The sequence below is a fragment of the Pleurodeles waltl genome, chromosome 9 (genome assembly GCF_031143425.1).
Source record: "Pleurodeles waltl isolate 20211129_DDA chromosome 9, aPleWal1.hap1.20221129, whole genome shotgun sequence".
Classification (NCBI taxonomy): domain Eukaryota; kingdom Metazoa; phylum Chordata; class Amphibia; order Caudata; family Salamandridae; genus Pleurodeles; species Pleurodeles waltl.
The window spans coordinates 780,227,157-780,251,314 of NC_090448.1; the positions used below are offsets into that span (position 1 = coordinate 780,227,157).

Genomic DNA, 24,158 nt, shown 5'->3' on the forward strand with positions numbered 1-24,158 from the left:
TTCAAAAGGACGACAGAAGCAAAAAAGGGACTGGGTTCCAATTCAGAAACAAAGCAACAAGAAGGGAGGACAGGAAGATTCTTCCAAGCCCAAAGTGATAACCTGTTTTAGATGTCACAAGGAGGCGCATTACAAGCAAGCCTGCTGGGGAAAAGTCCCTACATGAGCTGCACCCATTACAACAAGTTTATTGATTGTGGATGAAGGCAACTAAGAGGGCCTTGTTGTACTTAAACTAGTGGCTATGGCCATCTGCTAGAAGGACTCAGATGTTTTGAAGTACATTCACCCAAACACAATGGGGTATGTGCTAGAAGTTAGAATCAATGGGAGGAAGGTCCCAACCTTAGGAGATAGAGGAGTTTCCATGACTATGGTTAAGAGTAAGTATTTCAAACCTGATAAGATTTGCCATAGTACTGATGTCACACGTTTGGTAACCAGTGGAGACAAAATGGAGTCTCCGGCTGCCTGTGTCCAAGCAGAAATCAGTACCAAGTTTATCATGGTTGATGTATGAGTGTGAGAAAAGCACAGTTTGGGCCATGCTTTATTGCCTCTGGTTTAGTATCCGTACCAGAATCAAACATGGCCTGCACCAAGCCAGCTGTGTGGACCAGAGCAAAGGCTGCACATCAATCTTAGGAAGCGAATGGGACTATTCCTGATTTGTCTAGACAAGAACAGGGTAATACGTTGGACTGAGCAGACACTGAGAAAGCACCAGTTGTGACATCCGTGACAATGGTTGGATGCTGAGCACATATGTGGATAGTGTGGTGGTCCAGTACAGAGGTATGGAGATTTGTACTGTATGGCTGGGGATGCTGAGAAGATATGGTTGCTGAGGTCGCCCACTGGAGAGTGTTGATTAGGAGAAAAGCTGTACCATTTTGAACGAGTTAAGGCAGTTGAGAAGGGTATCTTGTTTTCCTCATGTTTATGTTGTCTAGGAGGTTGCTGACCCCCAGGAAGAACGTGTGAGCTAGTCTGATATTTCAAGAAATCCTTGCTTCACATGGAAAGCCTGTAGAAGTGGTGGAAAGTGAGGAGCTCCATGAACCAGAGTGTTGCTTGCCTTGGATGGAGGACCTCCTTACTACTACTACTACTTCTGCTTTTGGACAATAAACGTATAATCAGGGGAAATATGAAAACAGGAGAATTTAAATCTCAAGTCTTTATGTAGCCCTTGTCAGTCTGACAATTATATCACTATAGTTTGGCACCCTAGCAACAAGAAGACAAGGAGGGGCTCCCAGCTGCCGCTGCCGGGCCAGTGTTAGGTGCACTCTCTTTAGGATGGACCAGGACAAGAGCTTTTCCATTGGCAGCTACAAGGTGATCCCGTTTTTCAGAACCTTTTTGGGGTAGACACCCTCCACATCCTCAAGGAACCCAACAAACCAAGGTTTATTTCTTTGTTTTCTGCCTTCAGTATCCTTCACTCTTCCTTCCATGTTTGGACACGGGCCACAGAGAATTTGAGATCTTGAATCGGGTCCTCCAGCCCAGAGATATGATCTTCAACCTCTGTTACCAAGTCCACCACATTATGCAAGTCTTGCTTGAGCAGCATGAGGTCCATTTTCCAACCTCTCTGATAATAGCCTCTAGGGCTGTGCATGATGTAGAAAAGTGCCCCTTTTGGAATGGTTATCCCCTACTTTTTGCCTGATATTGATGGTGACCTGACTGAGTGTGTGCTGGGATCCTGAAAACCAGGCCCAGGCACCAGTGTTCTTTCCCTGAACTGTACCATTGTTTCCATAATTGTCACACCCCTGGCACACAGCTAAGTCCCTTGTAAAAGGCACCAGTGGTACCAAGGGCTCTGTAGTCAGGAAGGGTCCCTAAGGGCTGCAGCATGTATTATGCCACCCCAAGGGACCCCTCACCAAACACATGCACACTGCCACTGCAGCTTGTATGTGCTGGTGGGGACATGGCATCCCTCTCTGGATAACATGTCTACCAACGACTGCCTGTGGCATAGTTAAGTCACCCCTCTAGCAGGCCTTACGGCCCTAAAAGCAGGGTGCACTATACCACAGGTGAAGGCACAGCTGCATGAGCAATATGCCCCTACTGTCTATTTCCATTCTTAGACATTGTAAGTGTAGTGTGGCCATATTAAGTATATGGGTTGTGAGTTTGCTATTACGAACTCCACAGCTCCATGATGGCTCCACAGAAGACTGGGAAGTTTGAACCAAACTTCTCAGCACAATAAACCCACACTGATGCCAGTGTTGTATGCATTGTAAAATGCACACAGGGGGCATCCTAGAGATGCCTCCTGTAATTAACCCAACCCTTTAGTGTAGGGCTGATCGGTCTGTGCCAGTTTGCCACTAAAAGACAAGTTTCTGACCCCCTGGGGCAAGAGCTTTAGTGCTCCCTGTGGTTATGAACAAAGCCTGCTCTTGGTTGGAGGTGCTTCACACCTCCCCGCTGCTGGAACTGCAACACTTGGCAAAGACCCTCAAAGGCTCAAGCCTCCTGTTACACTGCCCCGGGGCACTCCAGCTAGTGGAGATGCATGCTCCCGGACCAAGCCCCACTTTTGGCTGCAGGTCTGGTGGGAAATTAGGGAAAACAAGGAAGAGTGACCACTTTAGCTGGGACCCTAGGGTGTCCAGAGCTGAAGTGACCCACTCCTTGCTGAATCCTCTATATTGCTTTGGAGGAGAGTGACCAATAGCAATAGGAATGTGTCCCCCTCCCAAAGGGAGTGGGCACAACAAGGGTGTAGCCATCCTCAGGAACAGAAGCCATTGGCTACTGCCCTCCGACCCTTGTAACACCCCTAAATCTAGTATTTAGGGTCACCTATGAACCTTGCTCTCCAGATTCCTAGCGACCTCAAGAATAAGGACTGAAGACCCGACCCTAGCAGTTAAGACTCCAGACAACAGCTGACTTGGCCCCAGCCCCAAAACACCTGCTACAAAAAGGCGACGTATCCTGCACGACCAGCCACTAACCCCCAGAGGACTGCCCTGCCCACCAGAGGACCGCCTTGCCCACCAGAGGACCAAGAACTCCTGAGGACAGCAGCCCTGTCCATAAAATAAACTTCCAAGGAGGACTCCAGAACCGCCCCGATCTGCGAGCCCTGTCCACTCCGCACCGAATGCCTACGCCCCATGTCCAGGTGGCCTACTGGCCCAGAGGAGGTCCCCAGTGGATTTCAACAGAGTCAACCCTTGGTTAACCTCTCCCAGCCAACACAACACAGCCTGCAGCCTGAAACCAGAGGACCATCCCCTGACTGCGACCAGATCCGACAAAGATTCCTGATGCCCAAAGGTACCCTAGTACCCGCAGCCCCCTAGCTTTGGGGAATCTGACCGATGGTCCAGCAACATCCAGCAGGCTCTTCTACTACTCGTCCAACCTTTGGTTTTCCACAACCGACTCCCTGGACCCAGCCTGCAGCATCTTTGTGACCATCTGGGGTTCCCCCATTGAAAAGCATTGAGTGCCCGACGCTGTGTTTGCACCCTGCACCCGGTCGCTCCTGTGCTGCTTAGGGTGTGTGTTTGGTGCTGACCTGTGACCCCCTGGTGCTCATCTGAGCCCCCAGGTCTGTGCCCTGAAGTCAAAGTTACCTACTCGGAACCGGTTTCTTTCCGAGTGCCCCCAGTCTTTATAGGAATCCATTAAAGACCCAACAACAACTATGACCTCTGCCCCAGGCTGGCCCTGTCGTGCGCTTTTTGGGTCAACTTGAACCTTGACGTGTGGACATCCTAACCACCGAAGACAGAGATCTTAAGTTGTGTACTCACCTGTAAACTGTGCTAACACTTTTAAAAAGTGTTACTCACTTGTAAATTCTTTTATCTGCACAACATAAACAAAGTGCATTTGATATATAAGCTTGATAAAAACTTACAACTTTACTTACCTGCAACAAAGATCCTTTTGGTTCCAGAAATAAAGTAACAAAGTATATTTTTTCTATATAAAAACAAGGGCCTGCAGTTAGTCATTGAGTGTGTGTACAATAAATGCCTTGCCTACCCTCTGATAAGCCTAACTGCTTGACCACACTACCACAAAAGAGAGCATTAGTATTATCTACTTTAGCCTCTGTTAAGCGTCTGGGGATTCACTGGATTCTGTGCACACTACACCTCATTTTCGTATAGTATATACAGAGCCAGCTACCTACACATGGCACCTGCTTGGTTTCGAGAATGGCACCAGCAGATGATTCTCCCTGCGGCTACTGGGTTTTCACATCAGGGGACGGCAAGGGTTTGAAGGTGTTCAAATAAACGTGTCCATCTTGGTTTGCATTCCGGCTACTGTGGCCCCAATTCTCACCATGTTGTGTATTTATTTTAGGGGGCGAGGTAGAAGCATCCTTCACCTCAAGTCTTGGTGGACATGCACATACTACAGCCAGCCAGCACAGACCGGATACTTTGAGAGAGTCTCTTTGGGATCAACTAGAGCAAGTCTGATGTGAGCCATGCCCCTGACCCCACCACCAGAACCAATTCTGTTAGGCTACAATGAGTATCAGATAGGCAGAGTCTCACCATAACATGTCCAGTGATTGGCTCTGTCTACCAAGTAAACCCCAAAAAACCCTTTAGTTGCTCTACTTCCAACAGCCTTCCCAGGAACTCAGCTTCCTTTTAGCACTGTGCTATATTGGAAGTTTCTTTTGAAAAGGCCGTGGACCTCCTCCCCAACAGGCATGCCACACTTCACTGTGTAACCTGCCCTAATAATCTGCAGCGTCCCCTCACGGGCAGCACAAGCATATGGAAACATGAGAAATTTCTCCCGGCAAGTTCGGCTTGGCCCCTCAATGCACTTTACATGAGTCTCTCTAGTTGGGGCATTGGAAAGTCCTAATCCACTAGTCAGTCAGGCCTCCGGTTCCAGATCTGTGAACCAGCACAGAATGGCAGCTGTGGGCCAAAGTGGCATGCTGCACCCTCCACCATGCACTAAGCGTCTCAGTCCTGAAGCCAAGAGTCCCTCTTATTTTTGAGAAGGCTGCACTCCGATTAGCCCCCCACCATTTTAAGACCCTCGCTGAATGACCACTGCGGATATTCGCCTGGCTGCTTGTCTTCACTTTGGCCAAGATTTCTGCTTCGGATGATGCAAATGAGTGGGTCCTGCTGCTTTTGTGCAATTCGGCTAAATACATTTAATTAGAGGATGTTACACATTTTTCTGGAGTGCTTTTAAGATGTATCTACCTTGTTGGCTACCCAAGCCACGCCCCTCATGCCTCTTACTTCTTATGAGTGGTCCACACACTTGATACTATAGCCATGGGCAGAACATCTAGGATGCATGTGGATGTGGATGTGAATCATGTTTCTATGACAAAGAGTGAATCAACTTTGCCATAGGAGATCAGGTCTGGTTCTGGTATGTGGAGTACTGCAGAATGAGTGTTAATGAGCATCCATTTAAAACATGTTTTGTGGGTGAGTATGGATGGGTGTCGTGGTGTTTAGGCAGCTGTGTATGAGGTTCTCAGTGTCAGTGTGTGCACGTGTGGCTGGATGGGTCCTGTGGGGTGCTGGGCTAGGCACATTATTACCTTGTAGGAGCTGCAGGAAGCTGGCTCTCTATATGGTGCACTAAAAAGAAGTACACCGTGCAGAGTCTACAGTGGATCTCCAATTGGTTTGCAGAGGCAAAAGTAGACAGGACTAATGCTCTATTTTTGTGGTAGTGTGGACGAGGAGTTAGGCTTATCAGAGGGTAGTGGTAAGCATTTGTTGGACTCACAGAGGTAATACATAAGACACACGCAAATAATAAATCTGAGATCAAATTAGAAAAATAACAATTCTTTGTATATATGGTTCAAACCCAAGAACTTCGTAATCAGGTAAGTACTTTTTCAAACATAAATACTTTTCAGATTCAAAAATCAACACTTAACATTTCTTAGAGTTCTTCAATGTTAATGTACAAAGTAAAACAATGTTCAAACACAGGGTTAACAGTGACTTAAGAGGCCAATCTCAGAGAGTTAAGGTAAGTACTGGGCACTGATCAGAACCACATCAGCCGGTCACTCCAGGTAGCATTGGGGCGGGCGAGTGCAGGGGTGTAGTAAGGCATCGGGTGCCCAATGGTTTTTAATGGGAGTTGATCCTCAGGACAAACAGGCTGCAGGCTCTGGCTAGGAAGCCAGTCGGGGACAACAAGCAGGTTGTAGACTTGGGGTGCTCAGAATGTAGGTGCAACTTTGGGCCTTTTCTCCAGGACCCGGGGGGACAGATGCAGGGGTTTCTTCATCAGGCAGCACTCATGGTCAAGGGGGTCTGCAAGCTGAGGCTGCAGGTGTCGTCCGGGAGTCCAGCAGGAAGAGACCCATGGTGGACTCCAGCTCAAAGGAGCCAGGGGATGTCGTTGGCACCAGTAAGCCACCTCAGATGGGGTCAGGATTGACGGGTGCAGTGGTTACTGGAGGTGTCAGGTTTTCTATCACCACAAGGCTGCTGGATAGGAGGCCTGCGTGCAGAGGCTGCAGGCAACTTGGGGGGAGTCCAGGAGTGGTGAAACCTGAGTAGACTCAGACTCTGGACAGCCGGGAAACCTTGCTGGCATCGTTGGGTGGCTTCATCTCAGTCATGTTGGGTACAGAGGTCACTTCGGGTGTCAGATCTTGCTGTTCCAGAGGCTGCAGAGTCCTTTCTTGAGAATTTGTTGTCTTGGTGTCAACAGGAGTCTTGATGGAAGGCAGGCAGTCCCTTCTATGCTCAGCTGCAGGACAAGTCTTCTTTTTGGCAGAGTCCATCAAGGTCAGCAGGCAGGCCGGTGGGACTGATACCAAGTCAGCTGCTTCTTTTCCTCTTTTGCAGGTGAGACTCTTCTTTGTCCTTTGTTTCTTAGGTCATCAGGATCTGAGTTCTAAGGTTCAGGGGTGCCACCTAAATACTCAATTTAGGGGTGTTACAAGGAGTGCCAGGTGGTAGCCAATGGCCTGACCACGTTTAGGGTGACTACACCCTTATGACCTCTTCCGCTGGGAAGTGGGCATAACTCTAACCCTAGTGGCCTAATTCCTTCAAAACAAGATGAGGAAATGTAAAAAGTACACTCCATTTCAGCTCATCCACCTTAGGGGTGGGACTGGTATGAAGTGGACACACCTAATCTGTCTAATTTTCCCTCCTGTGCTGCAGCCAATAGCGGGGTCAGGACAAGGGGGTCAGTCATTTCCATCATCTGGAGAGACCTTGGTCACATTACAAAGGTGGCTAGGTCTTTGGAGCTTTCTGCCCTGGAATTTTCACCCTGCCTGGGTGAGGAGATGACCCCCACTCAGTGTAGGCTTTTGTCTCTGGCCTTCAGGAGCGCTGGCTCTCACATCGGGGGGCCACAAACACATCTATGGTGACTTAACTGGTCAGGATCAGTCGGTCAATCCTCTAGTAGCTGGCAGGTTTTCAGGGAGCACCTCTAAGGTGCCTTCTGAGTGCAGTTATTAATAAGTCCCTCACTGGCATCAGAGAGGGTTTATTAATCTGAGATGTTTGATACCAAACATCCCCATATTCAGAGAAGCCATCATGTAGTAGGGAAACTAGTAGTGACCAGTGTCCATCAGATACATTTAAAATGGCTTCCCTGGTCACTGACTATGGTACGAGAATCGACAGACATAGCAGGGGCATATATACTCATGCAGATATACCCTCACATGTAATATAATGCACCCTGCCCTAGGGCTGTAAGGCCTACTAGAGGGGAGACTAAAATACATTTATTACAGTTTTTAGGGGATGTGCCATGTCGTGCTTTAACTTTTGTCTGCACCAAGACACGCAGCCTGCAGTGGCAGCCTTTCATGTGCTTGGTGAGGGGTCCCTTAGGGTGGCACAATTCATGCTGCAGCCCTTAGGGACCCTCCTTAGTACCCCAGACTCTAGGTACCAGGGGTACCATTTACTGGGAGCTTACAGTGGGTGCTAAAGGTTCTGCCATTTTGAGTAAAATGACTGTGGCGTTTTGGGGGAATGAGATCTATCACTGGGGTCATAGCAGGAATTCAGTGCCCCTTCAGTCAAAATTACACCATAAACCAGGCAAAAAGTGGGGGGTGACCGTGTCAAAGGGGACACTTTCCTAAAGGAGCTCACTATGACAGGAACAGAGCAGGAAAGACAGCCACAGAGCCTTCATACTCCATGCATGCCCTAACTGGGGATGCCTCTGTTAGTGTCTACCCTTAGACAGAGAAGACAGGGTGATGGGACACACTGAGGAAGGAGGCAAAAAGATTGAGAGTGAAACTACAGGGACTGCTCACTTCCTGAAGAGGTGGTTGCTGGCAAATTAAATGTCACTGTGGTAGCAGATGTTGAGAATTGAGACAAACAATTATTCTGGAAGAGGGAACACAAACCTTTAAACATATATGTCCTTTTCCCACGCACATCTTTTTGGACTTGTGAAAATACTAATTCTGTTAGGAAAACACAGATGTTTAGGTCGTGCATACAAGGAAATTAAATCAGCAAATAGCTACCTCTTCCAAATGTATACCGACCTGTAGAATTTGTATCCACTAGATCAGCTACTACAGTATGTAGTATTAATTATATGAAAACACTTATGGTGGAAAGCTAGGATATCAAGCAATCTTCCATCATCATGGGAAATTCATTTAAACTCAAACTATCAACCTTATCCGTTGTTCGAAGCTGTGTTGAAGTCTGTGTAGGAAGCTGGCTCTGTATATTCTATACCAAAATGAGGTACAATGAGCACAGAGTCCAGGGGATCCCCAGCGGCATTACAGAGGCTAAAGTACATACATGCATACACTAAAGGGAGTGTAAGGGAGCCTACACCGCCAGAGAACGCTCCGGCTTACATTGTAATGGAGGAGCAAGGTGTTGCTTTGGTTAAAGAAGTGGTCCAAGTTGACAGAGAAAAAACAGGAGTTTAGCGTTCCCCGAGAATGGGACGTTCAATTTACCCACATACTGCATAAATACACTGGAAAACTTTGCATTAAGATAATCTGCACTGGCTGTCTACCTCCTTTCGGGATGGTCTTTGGTTTTGTTTCACTAGTTTACTAAGTAACACAATGAATATCTGAAAATATCAGCCTCAAGGGGTATCACTGGACACGAGAAACCAATATGAACTGAGTAACTGACACATGCACGCAACAGTGAAGAGGGATGAAAGAACTGAACACAGACCAGAATAACACCAGAAACGAGAGGAGAAAACGCAATGGAAAAGTTTGTATGCCTAGTCTGTGTCTAACTAATATGTCACATAGACTAAAAACATATTTGCCAAAATATTCACTTACCCATTCTCTATTGATTTACGCTTTGGGGCATGCAGTTTAAGGAGTTTCTGGTGTTCATCATAAGCAGTCAAAAGGCTGTAAGAAGATAGAAAAGAAGTTGGTAAATTGCTAAACCACAACGATCTAACTAAACATGCACGCTTCACCCACATACACTATACCAAACAACATATGCCTTTTTTTAAAAAGAGTCAAATACAGCCTCTGGACCCAAACCACACCTTTACACTATGGTGCTGGAAACGTTTGAGTGCTATAAAAGATACTTACCTGCAATTATGTATCTCTTGAGTTCTGGTGGTTTAAGGTAATGTTCTGAGTCAGGTGGGATATTGGTACAAAGAAATCCTATATGCATAATTGTCAAATCATTCTAACCCTCACCTTTGCACCCATCACAGCAATATTCTAAATGGCAACAGGACAATTATCCATCATGCTTAAAATAGTCACACTATAAAGAAGAAATGTGAATTAGGCCTAGAAATGATGTGGCAGATGATGCAAAAATATGTTTGCAACAAGTCTATCAGAATTTAAAAAAGTTTGTCATGTTACATTTTCTATCAGAGATTAATGGATTTGCAGCTGTGGAAGTTGTAGATTTGAAAGGCTCTGGAGCTTCTAGACATTTCTCAACAGACTTGAACTGAAGACCTCAATATTTACATGCAGGCTAATAATTTTATCCATCAGAATGACAAGAAATAGAAATAAGGCTGCTCTTATTCTGCTATAGCAATTCGACTAGGAGCTTAAGGAATCCATCATCGATTCTTGAAATTTCAGCACGGCATTGGAAATAAACAGTTTTTCCTTCTGTACAGAATGATAAGGCATGCATGTTCATATATTACCATTCCAAAACTTCAGTTTTCTCAGCAGACAACGTGGTATGTGAACAGTGATGAACTAAATTTAAAAGAACTTCACTTTGGCACAATAATTAAATGTTACCATGGACCACCAGAATACAAAGCTAAAGCACCAAATAAACCCCTAAAGGTAGAGGGCTCAATCACCTAGACAACATCTAAAAATGGAGGCTGTTGAGACTGCATCATCATAGTTATTCAGGAGGTAAATTGGTTTGTTCGATAGACACTGAGAAAATACAATAGCGATAATTTCATGAATTGTAAGTCTCGATCTAATGAGGTAGGTTGAAATACATGGCTACACAGCTTAATAAAAAAGCAAGTTGGGTGAGGTAACAACTCAAACTAACGTGATATATGCACAGGAAGAAATGGCTGGTGCAGTTCTAGGTCACCAGTATAACTTTGCATTTAAGACAAAGACTAACATTTCCACCCATAGGTGAAATCTTAGAAATGGTTATAGTGAAGGGTACTTTCTTTGTCAAAAACATTTTAAGTATCTTAACACTGGCCACTGAAATGCAGAATTTCAGATCATACTAAAGAGAATGAACAATTAATGGTATAAAAAAACTTTCTAATTCACACTTTTAAAAAGGCATAATATGTAGCTGGCTGTAAAGCAGCCTCATCAGGTACATATTTCCCACTGTGGCTCAGAGGCACTACAAAACCTCCAGAATAACAGAATGCAGGGCTGCCTCAAATTCACTGTGACAGGCTAGTAGGAAGAAGGATCCTGATCACTATTTCATCATGAACCTTGCTAAGCATGCAGTTATGGAGGGAGAGTTGTTTATTAATTATATGAAAACACTTATGGTGGAAAGCTAGGATATCAAGCAATCTTCCATCATCATGGGAAATTCATTTAAACTCAAACTATCAACCTTATCCGTTGTTCGAAGCGGTGTTGAAGTCTGTGTAGGAAGCTGGCTCTGTATATTCTATACCAAAATGAGGTACAATGAGCACAGAGTCCAGGGGATCCCCAGCGGCAAAACAGAGGGTAAAGTACATACATAAATTAAAGGGAGTGTAAGGGAGCCTACACCGCCAGAGAACGCTCCGGCTTACATTGTTATGGAGGAGCAAGGTGTCGCTTTGGTTAAAGAAGTGGTGCAAGTTGACAGAGAAAAAACTGGAGTTTAGCGTTCCCTGAGAATGGGACGTTCAATTTGAGAATTGTGGAGCAATTGCGGATGACACTATGTGAATCAAAGCCCCTTCCGAGACCAGCACAATTTGAGGCATTAGCAATTTGGGAAATGGTGGCTAGGCAGAAACAGCAAATGAAATTTGAGAAGCGAGTAAGAAAGGTAGAGAAATCATTAGCAGAGGCAAGATGGGATTGGGAGCAGAAGAAATGGAGAGCAGTGACACTGCAGGATGTTACGTTCTTCTTCTGCGATTATGCAGGAAGATGAGACGGAAGGAAAGAAAGCAACAAGAGAGTCTAATAAGGGCTCATCTGACAGTAAGGAGGCAAGAAAGTCTTCCGTAGTAGAGGAGGACTCTGATGCTGAGGATCTTATTACACAGACATTGAGAGACCGACCCCCACCATATGCGGTGCTTGAGGGTGGTCCAAGTACTAGAACTGATCCAACAGCCCCGGCACAGGCACTGGGAACAGTAAGTCCAGTAGAGGTTAAGACTAGCCAGACACAGGGTGTAGTGCAAGGACCTAACAAGTTGACTACTCCGGTAGTTCAAGTACTGATGCATCTGCCACCGATACAGAGAATTTATCCTGATGTGCCCATCCTAGAGACGACTTCGAACTTAGTGGTTCGGAGCCTACGGAGCAAGTGTGTTCAAGACCACTGTTGGTTCAGACTGAGCCCACTCCGATTTTGTTGCCCCAGGTGCAGCTGCAGGGGATGCCGAGATTTACGCCAATGACAGGGACACAGTCTCACCTGACTCCGGTTATGAATCAGAAAATGGGAGTTACTCTCCCACAATATTCGGGGGCTAGAGCAGCCCCAGATACAATATCGCTGCTGATTACTGTTGGTCCAGCGCTACAATTATTTGCGCAAAAGAAACCAGGTGTGAGTGAACAAGGAGAGATGTCCCAGAGTCTAATGAGAAGGGGACCAAATGAGCAAGTTCAGGTAGTCTCTTCTATGGGCCAGACTTTTGACGGGTCAAGATCACTTTTAGATCTCAGTCCACTCGTTGCACTTCCAGATGCCGTGAATGGACCTAGTGCAGGTCAGAACTTGAAATTATTAACACCGCAGACATCAAGTGCAGTGGTACAGCAGGTGCCACCGGTGAATGCGAATAACATTTCGCTACAGGGATTGACAGCACAGCAGTTGACTGAATGGTTAGACAAGCTGAATTCTCCACAGAATGCTTCCAAAGGTGTGGAGCAGATAAATTGTGTCAGATTGAGCATGGAAGCAGACGAACTGGTTTAGGGAACGATGGGGGTGAATAGGTTGGAATCCTACACAGAAGCAGAATTGAGATAATTAAGCCAGAGAATTACAAGAGAGGTGAGCAAGATGCATCAGAGATTTGGCAGAGAAGCATGACACAGAAATTGAGAAAATGAAGCATCTGAAGAGTAGTTACAGATTAGATTTGAAAGCGAAGGATTTCGAACACAAGAGGTTAGCCGGAATGAAGGTGCACCTTAAAGAACTATTGCAGAATGCTCAGGTTTGGGGAGCCTTGGAGAAACGGGAAGGAAGATGGGTGAAACAAGAGAAAAAACAGAAACGAGATTGTCTAGAGGTGTCTGAGAATGTACAACAGGGCAAGGATCCAGTAAAAATTTTTACAAATGAGAGAAATCCCAGAGGGACAATTTGTTCATGTCCCTTGGCATAGGAGTGATATTCTGTCATTCACAAACGATTATCCAAAGCTGAGGGAAAAGCCTGTAGAGTGGTATCAGCAGACGGACAGATTTGTGAAGCTCTCGAAATGTCTGTGGGAAGACTTAAATACCGGACTGGAAATAGTGGTTCCAGCTGATTTGTGGGTGGAATGTAAAACAGCTGTGGATTGGCCGACAAGTGAGCCAGAGAGGGATAAGAGTACAGGTGCACCATATCCTGAGGTAATGAAACATTACTATAAGATGACTGAATTCCTGAAGACGAGGATTTCGCCCAAAAACATTGATTGGCAGAGAACTGACAGTACAGTGCAGGAGGTGAAGGAATCAATACATCCGTATTATGAGAGATTGCTGAAGGCATTCAAGGAGCATAGTCGCAAGGAAGCAATTGAGCCGAAAGACATGCTGCATTTTGTGTTCAGGTTTGTGGAGGGACTGAGACCTGAGAGGTCAGATGATTAAGAGTCATTTGATTTGCTGGCGAGCGAAGCCGATAGATGAGGTGTTGCAGTATGCAAAATACTGTAGTAATGAGACTGAGTTGAAGCAGAAAAAGTTGAAAGAGAAGGCGATGGTGATGCAGATTAAGACAGCTCAAACAGGAGTACAGGGGACCTTTGTGCAATAGATGCCACAACAGCAGGGAAATGTCATGTTCCAACCTCAAATGAGAGGTAGAGGTCGTGGAGGCAATATAATTTGTGGTCTGGATTAGAATACTGTAGTGGTTCAGAATGATGTGCAGGGAATGAAGAAGATATTGCTGTGTCACATTTGCGGAGCCATGGGACACTGGAAGTGGGAATGTCCGGTGATGGTGCAAGAGGGTGTTGTTCAGCAAAGTAATGACGGCAACGCATTTCAGAATATGAGAGGACCAAGATTAAGGGGACCTAAACCAAATTTTCAGAATAATGTGAATCAAATGCAGAGTTTTCAGCCTATGCAACAGGTGCAAATGCCCAGTGCATAAGTGACACTGTTGCAGCCAATGCAGCAGCAGGTTCCCATGGTACCTAAACACCAAATGCAGATACCTCAAGCCCCAATGGACCAGCAACAGATGATGCTTTCTCAACAGGTCAGAGACAAGACAAAAGTAGTAATGCAGTACACCAATTCCCATTACATAGTGAGAATGAAATAAATAGTGACTAGATGAGCGATAGTTCTGACGAGAGCCATGTGTGTTTGCGACTTCCTTAGAAGTAGATCAGAGAGGACCCTATGTGAGTGGAAAGGTTATGAGTCACAGAGTCTCATTTCGGGTAGACCCAGGAGCTACACGCTCTACAGTGAGAAGTGTAGAAGTTCCAAATCTGCCCCTTTCAGGTTGAACAGCTCAGGTTGTAGGAGTAGCGAATCAGTATTTGACAAACCCAATTACAGATCCAGTGCAAGTTGAGATTGGCAACTTTCAGGGACTGCATAAGTTCGGAGTCTGTGATACGAGTCCGGTATCCCTACTGGGAAGGGACTTGCTGTGTAAGACAACGTGTCTGATCTCTTGTTCAACTGATAGAATTGAGATAAAGACAAATAGTGATGATGAGGAAGACCCTGCCCCAGAGACTGAGTGTGAAACTACAAATGAGGAGTATCCCTTGGATCGAGTTTTTCCCAATGTTCACAGTGAGAGAGCTTCATTCCGATTTGCAAGAAAACGTGTTGAATTTGACAGGGAAATGAGTGAGTCTGATCAAAGGAGTGAAGGCGATTAAAGTTACCATGAAGCTGAATGCAGTGTTCTCGCAGCTTCCACAGTATAATATGGCACAAGATGTCCTAATGAAAGTGGCTCAGATAATTGCAGATTTTGTGAAGCAGGGAGTTTTAAAAGCGGTATTGAGCAGTCCGTGTAAGTCACTGATAAGGGGTTTGAAGAAGCCATGTGGGAAGGTCCGAACTATTTAGGATTTGAGAAAAATAAATTATATTGTGGTCAAGTGCTCTCCCGTAGTGCCCAACCCAGCTGTAATAATGTTTCAGATTCCATGTGATGCAGAGTGGTTCACAGTAGTTGATTTGTCACAAGCGTTCTTTTCTGTGCCTCTTCATGAGGCTAGTCAATTTCTCTTCAGTTTTAAATTCCTAGATCGAGTCTACTGCTGGTGTAGACTTCCTCAAGGGTACACAGAGTCACCATCCTTGTTTAATCAGATCCTGAAAAAGAATTTGAAGTCACTAGAATTACCTTTCCAATCGACTCTGGTGCAGTACATTGATGATTTGTTAACTGCATCCAGGACAAGGGACGAGTGTAAGTATGACTCAATTGTCTCGTTGAATCATTTGGGAAAGTATGGTCATAAAGTGTCACCATTAAAGTTGCAGTACTGTCAGAAGGTAGTAAAGTATTTGGGTCACCAGATTGAGAAAGGGTTGAGGAAAATATCCAGCGAAAGGATCACAATGATACTGCAGATGAATCGCTCAGCTTCACAGAGAGATGTCAGGATGTACCTGGGAATGGTGGGATATTGTCGCCAATGGATTCCAAATTTTTCTGAAATCTCAAAACCATTGCAGGAATTGACCCATAAGGATGTCACAGACCCCATAGTATTAGATGAAAATCAGATGAAAGCGTTCACTAAGTTGAGAAAGAGTTTGTGCAGAGCTCCAGCGTTGGGTATGCCTGACTACTGAAAACCTTTCACATTGTTTTGTCATGAGCGTAATGCATGTTCATTGTGTGTCTTAACTCCGGTCCATGAAGGTGCTCATCGCCCAGTAGCATATTTTTCAGCTACTTTGGACCCAGCTGCAGCAGCCTTACCAGGTTGTTTGTGTGCAGTTTCCGCAGTTGGTCAGACTCTTTCACAGTGTGAAGGAGTAGTGATGGGATATCCCCTGACTGTAATGGTCCCTCACTCGACTGAGATTTTACTGACAAGGACGAAAACTCAATACTTGACTGATGCTAGGTTGACTAGATCTGAGCTGAGCTTTGTGGGTGCTCCAAATGACACACTGAAAAGATGTACAGTGCTGAACCCGGCAACTTTACTTCCAAGTGATACTACTGAAATTGAGAAAGAGGAGGATGTTGAACATGATTGTCTCGAAGTAACTGGGTTGTGCATGAAACCGAGATCTGACAGATACACCCGATTGGAAGAAAATTACCAAATTATTTTTGTTGATGGTTCTTGTTTGAGAGACAGCACAGGGGCACTGAGAGCAGGATATGCAGTGTGCACAATTACAAGTACCTTAGAAGCTTCCTGGCTTCGAGGAGTGTATTCTGCTCAGGTAGCAGAATTGGTTGCTCTTACTAGGGCATGCCATGTTTCTACTTGATTGAGAGTCACTATCTATACGGATAGTCAATATGGATTCAGAATAGTTAATGATTTTGGTCAATTATGATCACAGAGAAGGTTCCTGACCTCTACTGGATCACCGGTGAGAAATGGTGAGAGAATAAAGGAGTTGTTATATTCGATCTAATTGCCTGAAGAACTAGCTGTGGTGAAATGCAGTGCACATCTAAAGTCACAGGAATACGTGTCACTAGGGAATAGATATGCGGACCAAGTCACAAGGTTTTGTGCATTGAACTGTATATCGTTCAAGGACAAGTGGGAATTGTTACCTGAAGAAGACACCACATGTACGAGCTTCGCATTAAAAGTGATCAACACATTAGAGGAGTTAAAAACTTTGCAGAGTAATGTTGATAAGGAAGAGAAAAAGTCATGGAGCAAAATGAAATGTGTTCAAAGGCTGGATGAGTTGTGAGTATCTGAGGAGGATCAGATGGTTTTGCCAAATAGCCTGTTGTCTCAGATGGCGAGGTACTATCATGGTCAGGCACACATTGGGAGTGATGCCATGGTTCGTCTGTTCAAAATTGACTGGTTGAACCCCAAGTTTAGACAAGCAGCTGAAGCAGTATGCCACTGATGTGTCATTTGTCAGAAATAAAATGCGGGGAAAGGGACAGTGATTAATTTGAACCACATTGGAAGAGCAGGAGGTCCGTTCATCAGGCTGCAATTGGATTTTATTGAGATGCCTGCATGTGGAGGTTTGAGATATGTATTGATGATTGTGTGCATCTTTAGTCATTGGATTGAAGCATACCCTACAAGAAGAAATGATAGTCTCACAGTAGGGAAACTGTTGCTTAGGGAATTGATAACCTCGCTTCGGATTTCCGAACTCTTTAGAATCGGATAGGGGAACGCACTTCAATAATGAAGTGATTAAACTGTTATGTGCTGCACTGAACATTGAGCAGAAGTTGCATTGTAGTTACCGCCCTGAAGCATCAGGACTAGTGGAGCAGATGAATGGTACCTTGAAGTCATGAATTGCAAAAATGTGCGCAGCTATGAATCTGAAATGGTCTGATGCATTGCCTTTGGTGTTGATGTCAATGAGAAACACACCTGACAGGAAGATATGATTGTCACCCCATGAGATCCTCATGGACAGAGCAATGAGGTTGCCAGCAGTTCCAGCAAATGCACTTGTCAACATTACAGATGATATGGTGTTGGATTACTCCAAGGGTCTGGCTGATGTAGTCCGCTCTTTCTCTCAGCAGATGAAGGCCACCACACTGCCACCGATCCATGATCCAGGACACAACCTGAGAGCTGGCGACTGGGTTGTTGTCCGAAAACATGTTCGCAAGACGTGCTTGGTACCTCGTTGGAAGGGACCATACAAAGTGTTTCTAACAACTACGACAGCTGTGAACAGTGCTGGGATCCCAAACTGGATTGACGCGAGTCGCACGAAGAAAGTGGCATGTCCACTGGATCATGAAGAAGCTTTGTTGAGAGTACCAACAACTGTGAGACAAATTACAGCACCAGAACAAGAAAAGGAGCAAGGAAGAGCTGGAGCTGGACCTGAGCTCGCTGAGGACGGTTTCCACACTCCTGAGAGAAATGAAGGTGAAGATCTTCAGGAAAATGCTATTCCAACTGAACCAGCAGGAGAGTCTAGTACTGAGGGAGCTCTCCCAGAAGCAGACGATTCCGAGAGACAAAAAGAGCAAGTTCCAGACCAAAAAGGGGAAGGAGCTGAGTTGGACCACGGTCAAAGTGATCTGACCCCTCCTAAACCTATTGCAGGTCCGTCAAGAGAAAACACCACAGAGAAGGAAATAGATTCACATTCAATCCTGAAGAGAATATTAACAGAAGGTACACTAAAAGGAGATAAGTGGCTGAATTTGCAAGCGGAGAAAAGGAGAGAGGTGATCGTTGATCAAACGATAGAGGAAGAAGTAGATACCACGTAAAATGAGGAATTAAGTGAAGGAGAGTTGAATGGTGATCAAAAGTTGAAAAGAAAGAGAATAGCAAGTCAAAGATACGCAGGCCCTGAATGGGCGTATGCAACTACAAATGAAGGGAAACAAGAGTTTATGTCTTTTTGTTTTGACAGGGAAGTTCCAAGTCAGTATTTTGAAGTGACCTGAAGAAGATGATGAACTGAACTGTTGAAAAATCTGAGAAATATTTTTTAGAAAAAGACTGATTAAAGTAACCGGAAAGGACACTGATAACCTGATTTGACTTTTGAAACTTGATTTTGACAAAGCTGCTAACCAATTTTGACAAGGAGAGGGGTTCCTGAAAGCGAAACTGAACTACTGAAAGAGTTGCCTGATTTTATATCAAGGCTGATGTAAATAACCAAAATAGGGATGCTAGGCGCTGTAAATACATGAGCATTGGTTTGGCAATTATGTGTGGCATTTTGTTTATAGTATTGATTGTGGGTATGTCTGTTCTTGATGCAAAAGGAGCCAACCATACTTCTGCTTTTGAGACTACTACATTAACGGCCTTAGAAATATTCAAGTTAGGCGAGAAATATTTGCATGACTTTACTAATGCTAAAGGAGAACTTTCTCCTAATGTTTTCTATCGCTTGCTGAGTAAGTATGTTGAGACGATGGACGCAAAGGATTGTCTTGTGTGCATGTAGATTCCTTCATCAGTTGAGGAAGGAGTCACTTACCATAGTCTTCCACTAATGTATGGGATACGTAGTAGTCTTTTACTAACAAGGTTCGTTCTATAATCAGGAGTACATTCAGTATTTCTACTCTAATCACGACCTCGTGTTTTCGTTTGTTCCTAATATTAGATACTTGAGTAGACTAGCTAAGGATAATGATATAGAATTAGTTAGAGGATTCTTCCAGCCCACACTAACGTTTGGGACGGCTTATGCCCGCAAAAATAACCTCACATGCTTGCTCACACGCTTAGAGAAAAGCTTCTTAGATCATACTGATGATAGGAGAAAGGCATTGAAAGAGAAATTAGAAAAAGGTTTAGAGATAAGGACTTATCATAATGATTATGCTTACACTGCAATTAAAACACAAGGGAAATTAGCTTTAGGTGCATTACACGTAGGGAAGCTTTGTATATATAGGCTTAACTAGCGCACAGGCACTTTATTTGTGGGCATGAGTGAATGTAGGCTTGTGTTTTTGTTTCAGAGAAAATGGACATTTATGTTGAATGGACAGGATCCTGCAATTCCAGGGATCTATTTTATTTGTGGACTTAATGCTTATTACTGTCTTCCAAGAGGATGGTATGGGACTTGTTATTTGGGGATAGTTTTCCTAAAGATTTACCAGATGGAAGATTTGAAAAGCTTTCAGAAATTGACAGAATTACATCGTAAGAGACAGAGGAGGGAAACCTCTTCTGCGATAGTGGGAGAGATATTTGGTGCAATGATTCCTTCAGTGGGAGTCATCCTGAATTTAATCATGATTCAAAAGTGTTATACTATTGTGGATAACATGCTGACAAATTTTTCAAGGGCTATACTCCTGGAAGATACTGAACCGGCTGTGGATAGAGCTATGACTCTTCAAAATCGTCTTGCTTCAGACATTCTTTTAGTGAAAAATGGTGGAGTCTGTAAAATGATTAACTCTAGGCATTGTTGCTCCTACATTCCTAACAGTAGTAAAGAGATAAGAGAATTACTTACTAATCTGACTAACGCAAGTAGTGATTTGAAGGAGTAGAAAGAACCAGGGGTTTGGGAATAAGTTGGTAAGGGGTTTGCTTCAGTAGGAAATTTGCTTAGCAGTCTTTGGAATAGGGTACCTATTGAAAATTATACAGGGAATATTAATTGTTATAGGGTGTATATTAGGAATATGGGGATTGTGTTAATTATGTAAAAGGATTACACTGAAAAGGTCTATAAACAATCAGAGGAGGGAAGAAAAGAAAAGGGAAAGAATATATAGGGAAAAATCAAGGAGAAGACAAAATATCAAAGAGATAGAATTGTATTAATTGTGGGTGGTAAATTTGGTGTAATGACATTTAAACATCAGGGGAGGGATTGCTGAAGCAGAATTCTCAATTAGAAATTGTTAATGAATGTTTATGTATTTTAAATAATGACTTATGTAGAAAAATGAATAACGTGGAAAAATAATGTGCACGTTTGAATATGTGACTTAGAAGAATGGCCATCAGAATTAACGAAATGTACTAAAATATAATTAATCCATATGAAATATTGAAAACGTATCAGATTAATATAGTAATATGTCATATTAAGGATTATGAAATATGTTATTGCTTATTAATTGTAGGTCTTAACTTAGCGAGTGTCTTGGCCTATTCTTGCCAGGCCTCATGCAGAAGCTGTATTTCTTAATGTTTAATACAAACTGCTGACAGAATTAACTAACTGTGAACTGTTCATTGTTTTAATAAAATGCTTAGCAGAAGCTTTCTCTGGGAACCGACGGACAGGAAATGATGTCTCTAGAAATGTTACAAATTGTGTGTAAAGTGTATGAGATGTACTTTCCCATAACGCGAACAATGAAGACACTGACTGGAGATGAAGATGCAACAAAATTGATACCGGACGAGCCGGATGATGAGAACATCGTAAAGCGGACCAATCAACGACATGTGAACTAAATTCATAGATTTGGTATATGGACATCATTGGACAGTGTAATAACGTACGATTAATTGACCAATTGGAAATTGGGGGATAGTTTGGGGAACTTTGATATAACAATGTGACAGGAGAGACCAGATTTAGATTTTGAAGCGATTTCTATGCAGATTAGACCTTATTCAGATTACTGTGATACTGAGAAGAAGAGATTTGAGATTCTGTCATTGGGCTCATACTCTCGGACTGAGAGCCTGATGTGATGCTGATCGATTGATGACCTAAGGACGAAGACTGATTCTGCTTGCTGACCCATACGTGGATAGGTAGATATGACAATAACTGAATTGCATTTTATACCTTTTCTTTCTAGGTACCAATTGTGTTGGCTTGATACTTTCACTAGGTAGATGTTTTCTAAATTTGTGTTCAAAATTGTTTTGCATGAAGCCCCACATGCTGATGCTAATCTGTGTTAGTTGAGGTTACTTACGACGATGACTGACTAATTGTAGAGACAAATGGTTGACGGACTATTTTGCTGAATTTGATGGATATCTTAGCCTTGTTGAATTGGGTTTTACTAATGTTTTGTGTTGATGCTTTGGAATGTCTTTTGATTCAAGCTGTGATCAGATCATGTTTCTTGCGACTCGCTGATTAATAAGCATGATTAAAATACTTTAATTTGAGTTGATGATTAAAAATTCCTGACTTAGTATTGCTAACAAAAGGGAAATAAACTTACTAAACTTATAATTAAAGGTGTGGTTATTCATGGCTGAAGAGTCGTGGGGTGTGTAATTTACTGACTCCATTGATTGTTGATTTGACTAATGTTTATTGATTATAATGTATTGGCTATTGATTCTGTACTAAAAAACTATGGCAAGAACACCCTAAACAAATCAAAAGGTTAATCAACCTGTACGCGTCCCATTGTAAGTTTACTTATTAAGGACCGGCGCATTAGCAATACTAATGCTCTCTTTTGTCGCAGTGTGGTCGAGCAGTTAGGCTTATTAGTGAGCAGTGCTAAGCATCTGTTGTACACACAGTCAAGAAAGAAATGAGGCACATACTCAATGACTAACTCCAGGCCAATGTTTTTATACAGCAAAAATATACTTTGTTACTTTATTTCTAGAACAAAAAGATTCTTTGTTGTACGTAAGTGCAGTTGTAAGTTTGTGTCAAGCTTATGTATCAAATGTACTTTGCTTAGGTTTTGCAGATAAAACAGTTCACAAGTCACACTTTTCAATTTCAAAACTTGACAGTGCAATTTCTCATAGGAAACAATGCAGTTCTAGGGGAGGAAAAGTGTTAGCACACTTTACAGATAAGTACTCGATTTACAATCCCAGTCTTCGGGGATTAGGATGTCCACAGATCAGGGTTCAAATTGACCCAGCAACACAGAGCCAGCGGGGTGCACAGGTCAAAGTTGGTGTTGGGTTTTCAATGGAATCCTATGAGGACTGGGGTCACTCGGAAAAGAACTGCTTGCAGGTAAGTACCTGTGACTTCAGGTCACAGACCTGGGTGGTTTAGAAGAGCACTGGCGGTAGGATCACAAGTCAGCACCAAACACACACACAGGGTTGACTCGAAGTCGGAATCACATAGGGACCTCCTCTGGACCAGTGGGCCACCTGGACATGGGCTGTGGGCATCGGAAGCAGAGTGGGCAGGACTCGCATATCCGGGGAGGCTCTGGAGTCCCTTTGGAAAGTTTCTTATGGACAGGGGCGCTGCCCTCAGGAGCTCTTGGTCCTCTGGGGGTTTGTAGAGGTTGCTGGTCCTGCAGGATGTCTCTCCTTTTTTGCAGCAGGAGTCTTTGAAGCTACAGACAGGCAGGTAGGTCCGGGGACCAGTCAGTTGCCGTCTGGAGTCTTCATGGCTGGAGTTGGCTCTTCAGTCCTTCTTCTTGTTCTCCTTGAGGTCGCAAGGAATCTGGAAAGCACGGTTCAAGGGTGCCCCTAAATACTAGTTGCAGGGGTGTTACATGGGTCAGAGGGCAGTAGCCAATGGCATCCTATAGATAGTATCCTGCCTTAGGGCTGTAAGGCCTGCTAGAGGAGTGACTTACCTATGCCACAGACAGTGGTTTGTGGGCATGGCACCCTGAGAGGGATGCCATGTTGACTTTACCTTTTTCTCCTCACCAACACACACAATCTGCAATGGCAGTGTGCATGTGTTAGGTGAGGGGTCCCGTATGGTGGCAAAATATGCTGCACCCCAAGCAGGAATCCCTTCACTACATAACTAGAACTGCTGGAAATTAACTCCCCTATCATAGGTACTGGCCCCCACAACCATTCCCCAATCCTCCTCACAACCTGCCAGGAGTTAAGACTCATACTTATCTTTTCCTTTCCATATGTGGGTCGACTGAGCCCCAGCCCTTCCTCATCCGGTCCCACCATGGTCTGATAACCCCCACACCACAAGAAAGGAACATGCACAGGAAGGGAAAAGATCTACTACAGACTAGAAAATAATTTCGGTCTGCACATGGGGGAATTAAATACTGCACCACCTGTCAAAGCTTTCATGGCGGGAGGAACCATTGAAAAGGGCAGAGCCTTCCTAACCAAAAATTCTTCCACAAGGCTGCTAGGGATTTTTTGTAATGGGTAGGGGCTGTTCCCCAGGCCTAGGGGACCATCCACAACTCCAAAGTTAAACAGACATGTTTTTCCCTTCCCTGGAGGCAGGACATCAGGCCCTGACAGCCCCACATCCACACTGTAGGAAAAAGCTCAATAGATGTCACAGGGGAATGATGTTTGCTAGTTTTGTTTATTTCGGTCCATGCCTGGGGACATACTGCCTCCCCTTCCTGGCAAAATGTTAATATAGAGTGGCACCACTAGAAACAGAAGAGTCCCCCTTTTCCAATGGTACCCCTCCCAAGGCATTTCTACACCAGGCCACAATTAAATATTTTTTTGTGGGGGACCTCCACGCATAAGGTGTAGCATCCTCAGGGGTCACAACTGCAAACCTTTTCCTGTCTCTATCGAAGATAACTGGGTTCTAACACACCCACAATGCCCCCCAACCTCAGCACCCTACACATGGGAACAGGCCATTAACCTCCAGGACTGTCCGACTACAGCAGTTCTTTATCCATGCAGCCCAAGGCTTTAACGCCACTCTGAATAGGTAA

General features: G+C 44.2%; 1 protein-coding gene across 1 annotated transcript in view; it reads right to left on the reverse strand.

Moving 5' to 3' along the window:
- LOC138259971 (uncharacterized) overlaps window positions 1–24,158 on the reverse strand; it is a 601,590-nt gene that overhangs the window by 24,337 nt on the left and 553,095 nt on the right. Inside the window, exon 12 of the mRNA XM_069207983.1 lies at window positions 9,323–9,397. Within this exon, the coding sequence (XP_069064084.1) occupies window positions 9,323–9,397 (75 nt within the window). The remainder of the gene's footprint in view (window positions 1–9,322; window positions 9,398–24,158) is intronic.